Here is an 18,209-nt window from a genome sequence, read left to right as displayed (position 1 = left end):
CAAGGTGAAAATTGTAAATATTAACTATTTTCAAAAATACTGCTGGATGCTGAATTCATGCACGTAGAATATTTGAGTGGCAATGGAATACCCATCTCTGACAAAACTAAACAAAAAAGGGGAGGGCTAGGGATATAACTCAGTGGCATAATCACGTGCCTGGCAAGCTCAAGGTCCTGAGTTCGATCCCTGGTACCTCAAAAAAAGAAAAACAAATATTTGCAAATCACAAAAAAGGGGGCTATAAATGAAGGATCATTTTGTAGTAAAAAAAATATATCTGTATATACAAAATAGTTAGGATAGTAGGATAGATATGCAGCTACTTTCTCTTAGTTCAATGAGATGATTTGTACTAATAGTGTTTAGAAAAGATATCATGTCTGCATCTTCTACTCTGAATAACTACTATGAAGACAACAATATGCAATGTATTAATTATTGTAACTGTCCTACTAACCTGTTTTAAAACTAATTGCTATTTCTTCCTCTATAAAATTAATTAAAAAATAAAATATAGTAGGGCATTTATTTATATTATTTCCTGAGAATTTTTTAAAAATTTGTTTGACTCAATCCTCATATTAATGAGAAAAGATGAATATTAATTTCATTTTTAAATATTTTATGATAATGAAATGAAAATAAAGTTATTTATTTATTTATTTATTTATTTTTGGTGGGACCAGGGATTGAACTCAGGCCCTTGCACTTTCCAGGCAAGCGCTTATTCTACTGAGCTATCTCCCCAGCCCATATACTTAAATTAATATGTCAAAAAAAACCCCAAAACAAAAATACTGATGGAAAGTTTGAGTATAATCATCTCAGCCATGCTGTTTAAATACTTGCATGTTTTTCCCTCCATTCTTTTTTCCTATTTTTTCTCCTTTCTCTCCATTGTTTAATTCTTAAGTTCAGTTTCTTTCTGGTTTACTTTATTTATTATACCTTTCAAGTTTTATTTATTCTTTCAGGTTCTTATACTAGGGATACAATATGATATTTATATATGTGGGTCTGATTTATTTCACTTACGAGTATATCCTTTAATTGCATCCACTTATCTATAAAAGATTGGAGTTTTTCTTTATAACTGAGTGGTACTCCAGTGTATAAGAATACTACATCTTTTTCATCCATTCCTCAAGTAATGGGTATTTTTGTTATTTCTAAGATTTGTCGATAACAAATTGTGCTGCTATAAACATGGGTGCACATATATCACTATGGTATGATTGCAGTTCTTTTGGGAAAATATCCAGAAGGGGAATATTTGTATTAAATGGGATTTCCAGTCTTAGTTTTTTTTTTCTTTTAATTAATTTATTTATTTGGTGCAGGGTCTTGCTATGCAGCTCAGACTCGTAGTGATCTTCTTGTCTCAGCCTCCCCAGTGCTGAGGTTACACGTGTGTGCCACCACTCCTGGTTTTGGGGCCAGCACTGTGTACCCAGGGAACTTGGGGCTAGTTCAGCATGCAATGCTGGGGATCAAACTCAGGTCCTTGTGCTTGCCAGGCAGGTACTTAGACTTCCAGGCTATTTTCCCAGCTCATCCCCTCATATGCAAAGCGTTGTTTCCATTTTATCCTTCTTTTCTCAGTTTTTCTTTTCCCTTCCTTTCTCCCTCTCCCCTCCCTAGCTCCCCTTTCTTTATGAATGATTTCTTCCTATTTCAAAATATCTAGTATACAATTTGATCCTTATTTACACTTTTAGTTTCTTACACCAGAAAGACAATGCAATATTTACATATGTGTAACCAATTTGTTTTAGAAGACCAGGTAAGAGATGACTGCGTTAGGATTGATTTAAGAAGTAGAGTCAATAAGAATTAAAAAACTTGGAGCAATTGGTGAGGGAAAGGGAAAGAGTGGACTGAAGGATGAAACTAAAGTTTTGGTTTGGGCAATCGATTAAGTTCAATGAGACAGAGAAGACTGAAAGGGGAGTTGATTTTTATGGGAAGAAAGGAAAGAAGAACTATATTTGAGGTATAGTTGGTTATCATTTTGGGATATTTGTACTTTATTTCCAGTGGAAATGTAGGATACAATTTTACCTTGATTCATAAATGCTTGAACACTTTTTTAAAAAAAACCTTGAGACAGAGTCTCACTACATAATTCAGACTGGCCATGAACTCCTGGTGATCCTCCTGTTTCAGCCTTCCAAGTGCTGGGATTACAAGCATCCTTCACATTCTTTTGTTTGAAAACAGTTTGATTCATAAACAGAAGTGTTTGGCAGAATTTTGTTATTGTTTCCAAAACCTGCATTAGGAAAACAATAAAAGTGTGACCAACTTCCCCATACAAATACAAATATGGCCATATTTTTCCAAATGGTAGAACAAATTAAAGTTCATGGACTGAAGTACCCCTGTATAGGAGTCGAAAGGCGAAGAGAAATCTGTGCTACAATCACATATTTATGAGTTATTAGCATCTATATCATTAATACAATAATATAAATAGATTATCTTGCCTCAGGGAAGAATACATAGTTGATAAGGTGGCCAAGAATGGAGTCTTGAAGAACTCTAATAATTAAGGGACAGAAACAAGAATAGGAATATGTGAGGAAGAATCAGAGAATACATAGATTTGTTATCAGAAACCATTAGAAGACAATTTTTTGGGAAGAGAATAGTCAATAGTGTCATACTGTGGAAAGTATGACAAGGACTAACAAGTACACTGGATTTGGCAGTTGAGACCATTGTAACTTGATAAGAGCAATTCCTGTAATTCAAGTAGAAACCAGTTTTCTGTCTCAGGTGTCCCATATCTAAAAACTCACTGAATCCTGTCACTTTTGTTATTGTCTTTCCCTTTCTCAGTAGCACTTCTTTCCATTTTTTTTTAGTACTAGACCGTTTACATAGTCTTCAAATTAATAGCAGTTTGAGCACCTACTCTCTCGTAGACTCTGTTGGAAGTACAAAGACATGTAAGATATGATTCTTTTTCCAAAGAGGGGGAAGAGGGGAGAGGGGGAGTAATTTCAGCACCTACTACATGCCAGGCACTTTATGCAGTATAACTCACTATATCTTCACAGTAATCCTGTAAGGTTAGGTCTATGCCCTGCCTTTCTTTTTTAATAGAAATGGAAGAAGATACTTAGAGTTTAAGTGCCTTGCCCAAAGTCATGCAGAGAGGTAAAGCTGGTGTTTGAACTGAAATCTGTGTGACTCCAAAGCCTGTGTGTTCAATTTTTAATGCTTTGCTGTCTGTGGTCTAGTTTATGAGAAGGTAAAATTGCACAAAAGTTAGTTGCCTATTTAAGCTTTTGCTTTGAGGTAGTTGTGGAAGAAATGTCACTGTGTGATTGATTTGACTGTAACCTAAATTAGATGATAATTGCCCAACTTTGAGAAATTTTCAAAATAAAACTTCAATATTTCTCCTTGGTTTTAGTGCCTGGCAGAGAGTAGATGCTTAATAAATGTTTGAATGAATTTAGAGTGAGAGATGATGGTAAGTGAGGTTGGCCAGATAGAGTTTTGAGAAGGGGTAGGATTTAGTCTGAGTCTTCAAAAAAATGAGTAAAGCTTTAAAGGAAAGATCGGGGAGGGCATTTCAGGCAGAAGCACAGAATATACAAAGGTTAGTGGGGAGGGAAGTATAAGACAGAGGTCGCAAACAGGCAGCCTGTGTGCTAGATAAGGTCTGTAGCTTTGAGATTGTATACCATTTTAGAACAATTGAGATTAGTTATCACCTATACAACTTTACATAAAAATTTGGATTTTCCACTACTACTGAAAAGTTTAAATATCTGATAACTCTGACCTGACATTCCTGCATGAAAAATGAAAAAGAGCTGAGTAACTTTCTTTTACTGTACTATCCCACTGGATAGATGTTCACCCTTCATATATGGTCAGCTTTAATGGGATGTGCTTGACTTCTTATTAGCAAGTTTGCGACCCCTGATATAGTGAGTTATATTGGGCATTGGGGAAGTAGTGGGACTTGGGAAGACTGTGAATAAAATTGAGTTAGAATGGAAGGCTTTATTAATGTGAATTATTGAAAATGTATAGATAAATGGAAAGCCAATTGAGAGCCAATTCAGGCCCTTTCAGGCATGGAGGAGCCATTGAAAGTATTTTGAATGGGGAGTGACATGTTCAAAGTAGTGTTAAGAAGATGAGGTTGGCAATAACTTTTTGTGAGAATGTCAGTTATGCGGGCTCTGTAGCACTATAGCCATGAGATAATTAGGACCTTTCTTAATGTTAATGATGGGTTATAAAAAAGTAGAATTGAGAGGGATTATAAAGGATTAGCAGTGAATTGTGGACAACAGAGTACTCAAAAATGGGAAAAAGTAGGGTCACTAATGAAAAAGGAAATCAAAGCAGGAGTTAGTTTTGTTATGTTTTATGTTCATTTTTTTGTTATTTATGTGGGAGCCGTTGGTGATGGCAGGTGGAACAGGTAATATCTATTAAATGGTATATGCTACTATCTTACATGTTGAAAATTTGACCTTGGTATGATTGAAGATCATTTCTGCTCTAAGCACCAAACTACTAAAAAGGTAAAATGACTTACATGAGTCAGATCAGGATAGTTTAGGCGTCTCCCTTGCCATTAAAGCACTAATTAAACTGAAAATCACCTTCTTGTGACTTTGAGCATTTCACTCCACTTTGCTCCTTCTAAATTCCATGACTTACTGCTTTGCTTATTTTTGACTTCTTGCATGCTACAATTATTAGATTTTCCCTATTTGTCTTTCAGTTGATGTAGAACATTCTCACGTTCGATTTCTGGGAAACCTGGTGCTGAATCTATGGGATTGTGGTGGGTAAGTACCATTTATTTACTTGTTTATGAAGCCAATGGCAGTGACCATGGCATCTAGTATGATCAGTATGGCAAGGTACACCTAGAATAACTGTCATTTGTAATTATTAGATGAAATTACTTTTAGTTGGTACTTGATTAAGTAAAAATTATGATTTTTGTGTAATTATGAAAATGCCCTCAATATGTGACATATTTAGACAGCTCGGGGCACAAGCTACATCTAGGTATTTGTAGTACAAGATAGAACAGACCTCTTTTGCAGGGGCATAAATTAAATTTCTGTCTCAGGAAATCTGACACTGTTGCCAAGCTCTTCGCTATAATAACATGCTATTTTGTTCTTACATGTTTCAGTAATTATCTCTAGGCAGTCTTAGCACTATAGATCAGACTGGGCGTATATTATCTAGCTAGTTACTCATTACTGGAAGAGAAAAATCTTCCTCTCATGACCAAGGCATTCACCAAATATTACATCACAAATAAGCACTCACAAGCCAGCCAGATAGCTCAGTGGATTAAAGCACCTGCTTAGACAGACAGCCTGCTATATGGGTCCCACTCTCGGAACATGCTGAGAGGGATTAAGACTGGGTGTGATGGTGCGTACCTATAATCCCAGCACTTGGGAGGCTGAAAAACAGGAAGGATATCTCAATAAAAGGTACTGCCTTCAGTGTGTTGTTTCCTAGCTCCTAGCATAGAGCTAAATATAGAATAGATACTCAGTGAATATTTGTTGAAAGAATAATATAATGGCCAAATATGTTCTAAAAAATGACTTCATTCCTACTAAAATACATGACTTAACATCATAGCAGCTCTCTGCATTTAAATCCCTTTCATTTCTATTGCTTGCAGTTCTCTAATCTGTATTTATTTTATTCATTTAGTTATGAATTTGGTATAGGGTCTCACTACACAGCTCAGACTCATAGGGATTCTCCTGTTTGCAGCCTCCCCAGCACTGGGATTACAGATGTACATCACTACAGCCGGTCTCCATGGCCGGTTTAATGTACCTGAAGGTGGGGCCAGTGTGGCATGTGGTGTTGGGGATCGAACCCCGGTCCCTGTGCTTGCCAAAACAGGTGCTTAGTCCACTGAGCTCTCTCGCTTGCCCTTCTAATCTGTATTAAGGGATTAATCCAAATCGTCTTTTAGGCACTAAAATGTGATTTCCTTTTTTATGATAAATTAGCTAAGATCCAGAGAGATTATAATTCTCCCAAGGTCACACAGCTAATTAATAGTAAGTTGGAGGACTAGAACCTAGATTTGTGATATTCCTCCAGTACAGTGTTACTATTCCTGTTGTCTAGCTGTTAACTGAGAATTTCTTGGGAAGTAGAATATATCCTATGGAATAAAGAACAACATTCTGCCAGAAAATGATCATTGTAGTCATTTTCATGTAAAAAATAGTTGGCTACTGAATTATTTATTAAGCAAATGTTTATTGGATATATATTGCTCTTTTGAAACCCAAGAAACAATAGGGAACAGTACCAGACATGGTCCTTGCTAGGGAAATGAATGTTATTAATTAAAAGCTCATGTAATCAAGTATAATATATTGTGATAAGTGTTGGGAATGAATGGAATTTGTTGGTCAGTAAGTCTTTGCTGAATGGAGTGACCCAATTCATGGATGTTGGAAACTATTTTTATGGAAGTATCAGTTGAATTGAAGTGTAAGGAAAAGCAGGAATTAAGATGAAGGATAGAGGAGTGGCATTTGAGAAGAATGAGAAGCATGTGTAATGATTCCATGGTGGGGATAAACCAAGGATCATTTGAGGAATTGAGAAAAGGTAATTATGTTTAAAACATGGTGGCAGGGGCAGAGGGTGATAATGTTGCTGTTCATGTTGTAAGACCAGACATGTTTGCTATTACTTACCCTTTAAAGCATTAAGATTATCTTTTGCATTGATCAAGCTAACAAAAATACATCAATTTCAGGAGTGATTTAACTGAGAACTTGCTTGCTATCTCTACATTTTTTTCTGCCAGACAAGACACATTCATGGAAAATTATTTTACTAGCCAAAGGGACAACATTTTCCAAAATGTGGAGGTTCTAATTTATGTCTTTGATGTGGAAAGCCGTGAGCTGGAAAAGGACATGCACTATTATCAGTCATGCCTAGAGGCTATTCTGCATAACTCTCCAGATGCCAAAATATTTTGCTTGGTACACAAAATGGATCTGGTACAGGAAGATCAACGCGACCTGGTAAGAAACAAAAGGTTCTACATCAAATGGTTGAGATTTGCAATGTTCTTTTTTTCAGGAAAAAAAAGTCTCAGACTAACCCTTCCAGTTGAAACTCCATTGTTTTTTGAAACACTCCTTAAGTCCATTATTCATCTAGCAGGTACAGTTTTAAGAATTAGTAAGGAATTCTGATCATGCAAGATCACTGAAATACCTTTATTTTTAAAAATATTTTTGCTGCCCCTATTTTATTGTCAAACCTAGAAGACTCACCAGTAGTAAAATGAAGATAGTTACTCTTATAATTGAATTTAACAGTTCAGTTGCCAGGTCCTATACCAGATTCCCTATAATTGGCACTAACCTGGTGTATTTCTCCTCTTTTATTTCATGGATACATTAACACACACATATTTAAACCATAGAAGACACATATGTAAACCAGAGTAAAGGGGTAATGTTACTAAAATAAAGGAGTAGGAGCTATCATCCTTCATCTCCCCACCCTACACAATAAAATAAATGTGGAACTGGAGTGATAGCTTGGTGGCATAAGGGGCCTGGCAAGCACAAAGCTCTGAATTCAGTCCCCAACACAAACAAATAAACAAAAAAAGCCCCCCAAAACTTAAAAACTAAAAAAAACTATGGATAACTGCCAATAAACCAGAATAGCTCTGAGAGCACTCAGAGGATTATTACAAAAATATACAGTATGGGTAAACTCCTCACTGTTTGTGAGCTTCAACAACTGGCAGATCACAAACACAGTCTATCTTCAGCTTGTTCCAATGTGTAAGAATATTGTATTTTAATGTCAAGATGAAAGAGAAGAATTTCCTCTACTTCCTAGGATAAAACTAAAGATAGCAGTTTGAGAATATACTAGTGGTGTAGAACAATACCATTCTCCTTGGGTTGCCATGTAAGGGTCTAAAAATATGCTTAGACTGTAGCATTGTTTGGAATAGCTATAGTAGTGTTCTTTTTCCATGACTAGGTAGAATAGGATTGCCTCCATTGTATTAGTATTTTAGTATGGCTCAATTGGCTTACTAGCTTTCAAAAACTGTTTGATAAGGTTACCTGTATCTAATAGGCATTTTAGTTCTTTTCTACATTACTTCTCTCATAATACTAGGCATATAGTTTGGATCTGGAATTTGTGAGGGTTTGATTGTTAATAGTGCTGCTTTTTTTTTCAGAGCTGGGGATTGAACTCAGGCTCTTGTGCTTGCCAAGCAAGTGCTTATTCTACTGAGCTATCTTCCTGGCCCTTAATGGTGCTGTTGTTTTGTTCTTTTCTTTTTAAATTATTATTTTTTTTTACCATCGACTGAACTCAGGACCTCGTGCTTGCGAGGCAGACACTTATGCCTCTCAGCTATTTCCTTGGCCCTAAATTATTTCATTCTTTAACGAAAGTTACACTAGGAAACATAGAATATTCCAATAATGAGCTACTTTTGAATGTTATACAGTTGGAAGTTTTAAACTATAAATGGTTAACATGTTTCCAAGAATACTAATTTCAGCTAAAATAGATATTTCCCTGAATATATGTGTATATGTATGTATGTGTGTTCTAGAGAAACAGAGCAAATCAGGTGTGTGTGTGTGTGTGTGTGTGCGTATGTGTGTGTGTGTATGGAGACACAGAGACAAAAACAGACAGATACGTGGAGGTATTTATCTTAGAGAATTGGTTCAACTGATTGTGGAGGCTGGAAAGTATGAAATTTTGAGAGCAGTCAGATAGGCTGAAGACAAAAAAGTTTATGTATCTTAAGGTAGAACAAAATATGAAGGCAAGATTCTCTTTTTTTGGGATGTCGATCTTTTTTCTCTTAAGGACTTCAACTGATTGCATAGGGATCACCCATACTATGGAAGTCAATCTGTTTTATCTAAAAATCTACAAAATTAAATAATAATCTTATTTTAAAAAATAAACTTGTCAACAATATTCAGGTGATGTAACCCAGCCAAGTTAACACACAAAATTAACCATTATAATCCAATCCTTGTCAAATTGACATTCACATACATCCCACAAACCATACTAAAACTCTAGATATAGTAGTAAGGTTATACTCCCATTTAGCATGATATAGTTGTTCTATATACTATTAGAAATACTTTAATCCTCTTTGCACAAATTAATATAAAGTCTTTGGGTAATGTTTTTCCACCTGTTTTCCTTTCCTACATCTTAAATATTATAAATAGTACTTAAGTATAATGTCAATATAACATCTATGTCTTACACTCATGATAAGGGGTAAAAAAATAAAAAAAATATTTTTAATACTTGTACACATATTGATAACAGAATTAAGAAAGAAATGTGACAATTTTAGTTGTTATTTATATAACTGTTTATGTGATCATAGCTGGTATTTATACCTACCATATTCGATACTGGATTTCAGATTTGAAGCTGCAGCATGATATTGACACTTCGTAGATGTAGTATGACTTATCTGATACGTATCTATTTACTGATGAGACTCATACTTTCTTAGTATAATGAGTACTGCTGACTTCCAATCAGCAAGCTCCGTATATAAATGGAAGATAGTAATAAGTATCATTATGTCACTTATAAACAGTTCTTTACTAACCATAATTCTTATTACAATTGCATTTTGACTTCTTCAACTTAATATCTATACAGAAAAAGCTAGCCCTTATGAATGTGGCTTCAACCCAACAGAAATTACACGTCTTTCATTTTCTATAAAATTTTTCCTAATTTGTATTACTTTCCTATTATTTGACCTAGAAATTGCCTTACTTCTCCCCCTCCCATGAGTATTTCAAACTACTAATATTAATTTAACAGTATGAATCTCTATTGCTCTAATTCTAATTCTTTCATTAGGTCTAACTTACTAGTGATCACATAAAGGATTAGAATGAACTGAATATGGTGATTAGTTTAATAAAAACAAATGATTTTGACTCATTAAATTATGTTAATTACAAAATTATCAAAATGACTTCAATCTTATTTAATGTAATGGTTGCCTTCACTGTATCTTTTATAGGTGTAATAATCTACGGATCTCACATAATGTCATCCCTGTTGTGCTTAGAAGGAATAATATTATCCATATTTATCTTAGGAACTATTAGACTCTTTACCTGCAGTAATCACTTCAGCAGATTTTAGTTCTTTTAGAGTAACTTAAGTCCATTAGATTTAGTACTTTGGGCCATTAGTAGAACTGCTTAAATTAGATAGTTGCAGTTATTCATTAGTTCAATTACAGAGTATGATATTACTAAGAGATGCTTTATGGGAATACCTTGTATTCCAAACATATCCTTCCTTACTGCTACCATGAGGTAGATGTCTAGTTCCCCTCTTTATAGTTAAAATCAATCACTCTAGCCATTGCAGTAACTCACTTATGTGCCTATTGGTTCAGAGGCCTAAGGAATTCAAAGCAATTGGCAGCAGTCTTAATCTACAGTCATGTGGAATTATTGTTATATCTCTTGTTGGACACCTTCCTGCTTTTGGAACTGAGACTTTAGAGCAGAAGACTATAAGGTCATAGGGATAAGAAACAACAACAATTTAGGTAAGCCTCTACCCTAAGTAATCAACTAGGCCTTAGAAATATAGACTTTCACTTATCAAGATTGTTTGGCCATGGCCACCAATGAGTGCCCTATATACTAGCAATAGAGATCATCTCTAGGTCCATGATATGGCATCTTTCTTCCAGTTACCTGATGGTGTGGACTGTTGTGGTTTGAGGTTTTTGCAAGGGGAACAATATAATTCAGGACACATTTTATAGGATTATTTTATACTGAATCACCCAAAGAGTACAGGAAGGGCTGGGAAGGTAGCTCGGTAGAGTAAGCACTTGCCTGGCAAATGCAAGGTCTTGAGTTCAATCCCCAGTACCACAAAAAAAAAGAGTTCAGGAAATCTGTCTACATACTAAAGACCAAAGAATCCAGCTGAGGACCTCGAGCCTAACATCCTGCATGAGTCTAGTTGAAAACCTAGAGCTCGTAACAGTACCACCCACAAGTCTAACTGGAGGTCTAGAGCCCATGACAATGTCCCAGGCAGGCCTGTTTCATGGATCTATGCTGAGAAGGCCTAAAGGTCAGTGGTGGAAGTTAGAAAGTCTGTGCCAGTGGGATGAAGGATCTGTGCTAGCAGGCTGAGGATACTAAACTATGGGAAGCAATGCTCAAGGTAAGAACCAGAGTTGCTCCCCAAAGTACTTCAGCCATCCTCAGCAACAGTGAGGTCCCTAGCTCCTCCAATGATGAGGAAAGCTGAGTTCCTATCAGGAAAGGCAAGATGACAACCTTCCCAGAAGACTGAGCTGTGTACCATCTTCCCCTCTGGAGGCAGGAAGTGATGCTCAAGATGAGGATCAGAGCTCCCCGAAAATGAACCATAGGCATTCTTATTGACAAATTTCTGAGCTCGTCTACTGACAAGAACATCTAAGTTCATCAGGAAAGCCAACATGACAAGGTCCTCCAGCAGAACATCCCAAGAGAACTAGCAGCTTCTAACACCTCCAAACAGCTTCCCTTACAGCCTCATCCATCTCCCAATAGCTGGCACCTCTTAGCACCACTCTAGTTGAGTTCAGCTGGGTGAAACAAGTTGAATAGCAGTTCTCAATTCACCACAGTCTACCCCAGGTCAAGTTGATAACCATACGCATTTTCTTAAACTAGTCTCTAGTAGCAGGTTTGTGAAAATTTAACATGTCTTGGTCTATTTAGATTTACATTAATATTACAAATACATATATGCGTGTTTTGCACTCTTTTCTATTTCTTCACCAAAACCATAATATTCAAAGAGTGACTGAAATTTAAGATTAAAACACAATACTTGATTAATTAAGTTGATTACAAACATACATCTAAAAACATTGAAAACAGTAAAAGAACTATCACAATCACAATCTTTATTTCCCATTAACTTAACAAATAATGGTAAGACTAAAAAGACAGGAATCTCTTGCAACTTAGATGTACTCTTCAGGTAAAAGGCTGTTTCACATTTTTACATTGTCCTCTTCTTTCTTAACAATGTTCTCTTCTAATTCGTTCTTGCAATCTCAAGCTCCATTAGACCCTCCTCTCTGGCCAAATGTTTCGTGTCACTTCTGCTGGCATCTGGTCCTAATTTCAAACAGAAATCTGGCCCAAACTCTGAACAGTAACTATGCCACCATCCCAACACTGGACTCCATTGAAATTTTTCTTTGTCCACCAAGGCAATATCTCTAAACACAAGAAAAATGCAGACCAAATATCTGCCAAAGTGCAATATACTACTTGAGTCCAGCAGCCAATACAGCTCTTCTCAATAGAAGCCTCCTGAGCTTCCTTTTAACTGGCAGCATTTCCATCAGTACTCTGATTTTCCAGGCTCCAATCAGAGTCTACATTTTTGTATACAGCGTACAGGGGCTGCCTCTTTGGTAATCTCACAAAACTTACAATTAACTCTAAAGGCTTGTAAGTCACATGGCCAGGCAACATCACAGTAATAACCCCACTCTCCTGGTATTAGTTTTGTTGTGGTTTGGGGGTTTTGCATGGGAAACAATATAATACAAGACACATTTTATGACTTTTATAATGAATCACCCTAAGAATCATACAAACTGGTTTAAAGAAATATGTCTAGTTTTCAAATTGACAAAGGGTAGATTGTAGTGGTTGATCAATTGTGTCAACTTGAGAGGTTTAGCAGCTTTTGTCTCAGCAATTCTTTACCCTAGGGTGTCGAGGACCAACCTAGGGTGGCTCATCACTTGGAGGGTATAAAAGAAATGAGGAAGGATAGAGGGTTCCATTCTTCAAAGGAGTTCTAGTCCTTGTCTTCAGCTTTGACGTTGTTTCCTGACCTGTAGTGTAGAGCTTGTTCTTCACCTTCTGTCTTGGGTCCTTCAGCTTCCTGCTATAGCCTTCCATCACAGACCCACTGCCATCCTGATGCTTGTATAGAACATTGCAGTGAATTCCAGACCTTGGACTGAATCCTTCAGTCTCCATTGTGCAAGCACCCTCTACATGCTTCCTCATCTGACTCTGTGGCTCACCATTGTAAGCCAATCTTGTAATTTCTCATTCATTTGTTCATCTTGTGTTATATCTGTTTCTCTAGTAAATCCATGACTGATATATTAGTCTGTTTCCCTCATGGAAGAGGCAGCATTCTATTACTGGAACAGACACATTGTGAATGTAATGCTTATCTGAATGTAATGCTTCTGCCAAAACTACCAGCTATGGGTTTATAGAATGCCTTATTTATTGAGATTGCATACAATATTGCCTCTCCTCAAGGAACTCACTTCACAGCAAATCAACTAGCTGATTACTCAGGGTAAGAATAAATGGTGCCACTTTCTTTAAATCCAAGATCTGTGAATCCTCACTGTGGAAGAAAAAGCACCATATAATACTGATTTCAAGCCTATATAGCTTTCTAAAGAGTCTTGCCTGAGGTCTGCAAGTTGTTGCCACTTAGCTGGCATTGTAATAGAGCCTTCAAAAGGCCACTTTACTGTTCTGCCAAACCAGCTGCTTCAGAGTGATAAGGAACAGAGCAAGAGTAAATTTCATGAGACTGAGGTCATCCCTTTACTTTATTTGCTGTGAGGCATTCTTATAGTTGGTAGTTTTGACAGAAACATTCAGGGTAGAGAAATCCATATCCACAATATGTATCTGTTCCCACCCCTTCCATGATGGAAGCAGACCAGTATAATCAGCCCACCATCAGGTAAGTGGAAGAATAAGGTTGAACAAGTTTCACATGAATATTGCAGTGAACAACATTTCATGACCCTAGTAATGATCTCTTGCTAGTATATTTTTCACTCACTGATGGCCATAGCTAGAACATCCTTGATAAGTCAAAAGCCACATTGCTATGCCTTTGAATAAGTCTCCATGATGTCCACTTAGCTCCTGAACCCACTGGGTAATTGGTGTAATAGCTAAGGATACATGCTACCTGGGTATCCACATAACAGATCATTCTATCTACTTGATTAGTAAAAACATTCCTGAGGTCATTATTTGATGGCATTCATGTGAAACTTGTTCAACCTTATTTTTCCTATTAAGAGATCTATAAATATACCTCTTCCATAGACCTTTTCATTAACTTTCTGTGTTCCTTTCAAGTCCTTGTTCATCCAGCAAATGCTTATATCTCATGAATTGGTATATAATTGATTATCTGACCATTTCTCCTCCCAAGCAAAGTGAACAACCAGATGCTGGAAATTCTGTTCACTGAGAGGATTTCATCTTTATCACTTTCTTTTAAGGATGCCCCCCAAATGGGCTGTAGTGCTGCAGCTCATCATATCTAGGTCATGGATATATATCATGCAGAACCATATCTTAAACCAGGTACTGGTCTTATTTTCCTCAGTCACCTGATTGTAGAGAACTCCTCATGAAGTCATAGAACAGGCTTGGAGAAAAGGCACTGTGGTTGTGGAGGTCGTGGGCATTTGGGCTACTTTGACATGCAACTTACTTGTGCATTTATGATCTTTATCCTGAACTCATGTATATATCTTGAATTTGGTGATGGAGTACAGTTGTGCACACCTCACCTTATGGCATTAGGCTAAATAACACCCAGTTCATGTTGGGCATGTTGGGTCTTATGGTGGCCATGGTTAAGTGTCTGTACTATGACACAATAGCAGGGCAAGAATTTATCAGAAGGAAGGTGGTAGGGCTTTGAATCAATATCCTAAAGAAGTGGATTATTGTTCAACTATGAAGGTCTTCCAAAGTGTCTAAATAACATCCCTATCTACCACTGACACTTCAGATATCATTAGATTTTTTGGATGATATAGGCCAACAGGAAGGGAGTTACACAATGTGAACTTGTTACAAAGTCTTCTTCTATTCCCTGCCCAACTCAAAACTTGAAGCTTACTGGATTACTCAGTAAATATTCTATAGTAAAATACTCAAAAGAATATGGTACCTCCAAAATCCAAAGAGGCCTGCTAGATATTGTGCCTCCTTCATGGTTGTAGGATGGGCCAGATGCAAGAGTTCACCCTTCACAGTAGAAGAGACATCTCACCATGCCTCAAACCACTGAATTTCTGGAAATTTTACAGAGAATGCCCTGTTTTCCAGTAAGTCTAGAGTAGCTATCTCTTGCTCACTGGGTCCTATTGGCCTATTGTCATCAATGTAATGGACTAGTATAATATCTCATAAATGAAAGACAATAAAATCCCAACAAAGGAGATTTGACATAAGGGTAGAGTTGTTATCCTTCTTAAATTGGTTAATGATTGTATATTTCTTGCTTTGCTACCCAGAAGTAAACTGGTGGGTTTTATGGATAAGTATGGAAGAAAATATATTTGTAAACCAAATAGTTGAATGTAGGTACCAGGGATGTGTTAGTTTGCTTGAGCAGTAAAAGCACATTTGCCTGTAATTATAATCACCACCTAATTGAACATCCAATAATGCACTCTCTAAGAGGATCTGCCTTTTGCAAAAAGGTTGAGGAGGCAAGTTTAATCAGGATGTAGTGGATGTCACTAATCCTGCATCTTTCAAGTTATTAATGGTGGCATTAGTCTCTAAAATCCCTTCAGGAATTCAGTATTGATTTTGCTTTTCTGTTTTCCTAGGTAGAGTCAGTCCCAGTGACTTTCATTTGGCTTTTCCTACCCATAATAGCCCTTACTCTTTTTTTCCCCTTACTCTTCATTTCAAGGAGCTAGTTTAAGAATTTTGGCAGTTGCTCAGTGGGTCTATTCCAACTAGCATTCTAGACTTTGGAAAATATCTACAATATAGGGTGTAGATAAAACTCCATTGACCACTTGACGTTCATAAGTCCTGGCTGGTGAATCAGGGCAACATTTTGGGTCCTCTGGAATTGGTGTCACTTCAGAGCCCAATAGTGCCTAAAAGATCTGGAGCTTTTCCTTTTCCCCAATGTGTGGTTGCCCTGGTAAACGGCTGTACCTCAATTTGGGGAAAGCAGGAAAATTAATGGTATAAATTTTGGTGTGTAATTCTTAAGTGGACTTGGCCTTCCTTTCATTCAGGTAGTTCTAGGTCTTTTAATCTGGCATGAAGATATAGAAACTGAGAAGGGGGAGAAGTTGGTTTACGGAATTGCACTTAACTTATTATGAAAATTGGCAATTCTGAAACCTTGGACAGGCACACTAGAGAGCCATTGAAAAACTGATGTTGCAGTTGTGGTCAGAAGGCAATCTGGAGGTAGAATTTGTTTCACTTCACCATACTTGTCTTTTTCTCTTAAGATCTTCAACTGATCTAATGAGGCCCACCCTCATTATTAAGGTGAATCTACTCAAAATCTGCTTTTGTAAAAAATTTATTTATTTATTTGGTGCAGGGTCTTGCTACACAGCTCAGACTTATAGTGATCATCCTGTCTCAGCCTCCCCAGTGCTGGGATTACAGGTGTGCACCACCATACCCAGTTTCAGTGGCTGGTGTCATGTACCTGGGCTTCCGGGGCCAGCATGGAATGTGGTACTAGAGATCAAACCCAGGTCCTTTGCTTATACCACTGAGCTGTCTTCCCCAGCCCTCAAAATCTACTTACTTAAATGTTGATCTATTGCGAAGATATTTTCACATTAATATCCAGATTGGTGTTGGCCAAATATCTGGAGACTGTGGTCTAGCTAAGTTAACACATAAAATTACCATCATAGTGTGTCCACACATGCAGCTACTCCACCCACTCATGGAAAAATATCTGTGCATGTATATTTCTATGCAGATATTTTCCTTGTTTATGTTGGCATATATACATAGAAACATCCAAAGTAGGTGGAACTTTTGTATATGTGGAGGGTTATATCTAGACAGTGAAATAAGTACAGCACATTTGTTAATAATATACATGAATGTATATGTACAAGTATATGAGAGAAATATACATAATTAGGTTAAAAGTGTTTTCAGTTACAAAATCTTGATGTAGATATAACCGTCTTAAAATGAGCCAAATTTGTTGATTTGAGGTGTTGGAAATGTGTTAATTCCCTTCTGTATGACAAATTTTATTTTCTAACATATTGTTCTCTGTAAGTATGTAGCAAGCACACAAGCAGCATAAGCCTGAAGAATTCTAGTAGACATTGACATTTTGACCTGACCTGAAATAATTTCTGGCATCCTACTTTGTGAAATAGTATATATGCAAAATACCTCTTAATAAGGAACTCCTGATGAAAATGTGCTAAAATAGTTACAGATTAGATTTTCCTGTGAAAGAGAACTGTTATATGCTGATCAGTATGTTGAACTTTTTAATTCAGATTTTTAAGGAGCGGGAAGAAGATCTGAGACGCTTGTCTCGCCCATTGGAATGTTCTTGTTTCCGAACATCTATTTGGGATGAAACTCTTTATAAGGTGTGTACATTTCTGAGCTTTGCCATTTTAAGATCATGAAAAAGAGAAGAGTATTAACAAAGCCAAAAGATTTTAAGCCATTTCCTAGCCATCTAGATTTGTTATACTAAAACAGAAAGAAATAATAGTGCTTGAAGAACATCAAGCTAGATTTATTGTTCTTAAAAAAGGAACAATCTCCAACAAATTACTTGAATGTCAAACATAACATTAAGAGATTTTAGTTTTGATATTAAATTGGGTTGACATTATTACCAAATAACATTAAATTAGCTAGTTTGGCTATGATTAATACTGATCTTGATACCAGAAGTTCAACTGGCCATCATCCATTCTGACTTATTGTGGTATCATTGCTGATTGAACTTGTGTCTAGTGCTCAGTTGCTGCTACATGATAGTGGTTTCAGCTAATCTACTTTAAATTTGAATAGTAATAGAAAATATCTAGTGGAGAGGTTGGAAAGTCTTGCAATGAGACATGTTATGCCTGGAAGATAGCAGCTTCAACTTTCATGCCAAACTGGAGACCAGCATTCTTTCAACCAGAAGGATTGTTCCCATGGCTAGGATAGATGTCACACTACTTACAGTAACTGTAGAGATTATAACAGTACTTTTGTACGGATGAAGCTGAAATTAACTTATTGGCACATAGGCTCCTGCTTCTTTCCTTTTTCCTACTGATGTAATGATTTAAGGACTGGCTC

General features: G+C 36.6%; 1 protein-coding gene across 14 annotated transcripts in view; it reads left to right on the top strand.

The window, feature by feature from the left end:
- Rragb (Ras related GTP binding B) overlaps positions 1-18,209 on the top strand; it is a 45,199-nt gene that overhangs the window by 12,454 nt on the left and 14,536 nt on the right. For 8 of the 14 annotated variants that reach the window (XM_023708432.1, XM_023708433.1, XM_004648200.2 and 5 more), the window contains exons 4-7: positions 2,871-2,954; positions 4,757-4,823; positions 6,842-7,064; positions 17,405-17,500. In XM_023708432.1, the coding sequence (XP_023564200.1) occupies positions 2,871-2,954; positions 4,757-4,823; positions 6,842-7,064; positions 17,405-17,500 (470 nt within the window). The remainder of the gene's footprint in view (positions 1-2,870; positions 2,955-4,756; positions 4,824-6,841; positions 7,065-17,404; positions 17,501-18,209) is intronic. The other 6 variants (XM_023708431.1, XM_023708435.1, XM_023708434.1 and 3 more) reach the window with 2 other exon arrangements.

Source organism: Octodon degus, unplaced genomic scaffold (assembly GCF_000260255.1).
Source record: "Octodon degus isolate 3935 unplaced genomic scaffold, OctDeg1.0 scaffold00360, whole genome shotgun sequence".
Taxonomy (NCBI): Eukaryota; Metazoa; Chordata; class Mammalia; order Rodentia; family Octodontidae; genus Octodon; species Octodon degus.
The sequence above is the reverse complement of the archived record's forward strand: the minus strand, read 5'-3'. Positions and strand labels throughout refer to the sequence as shown.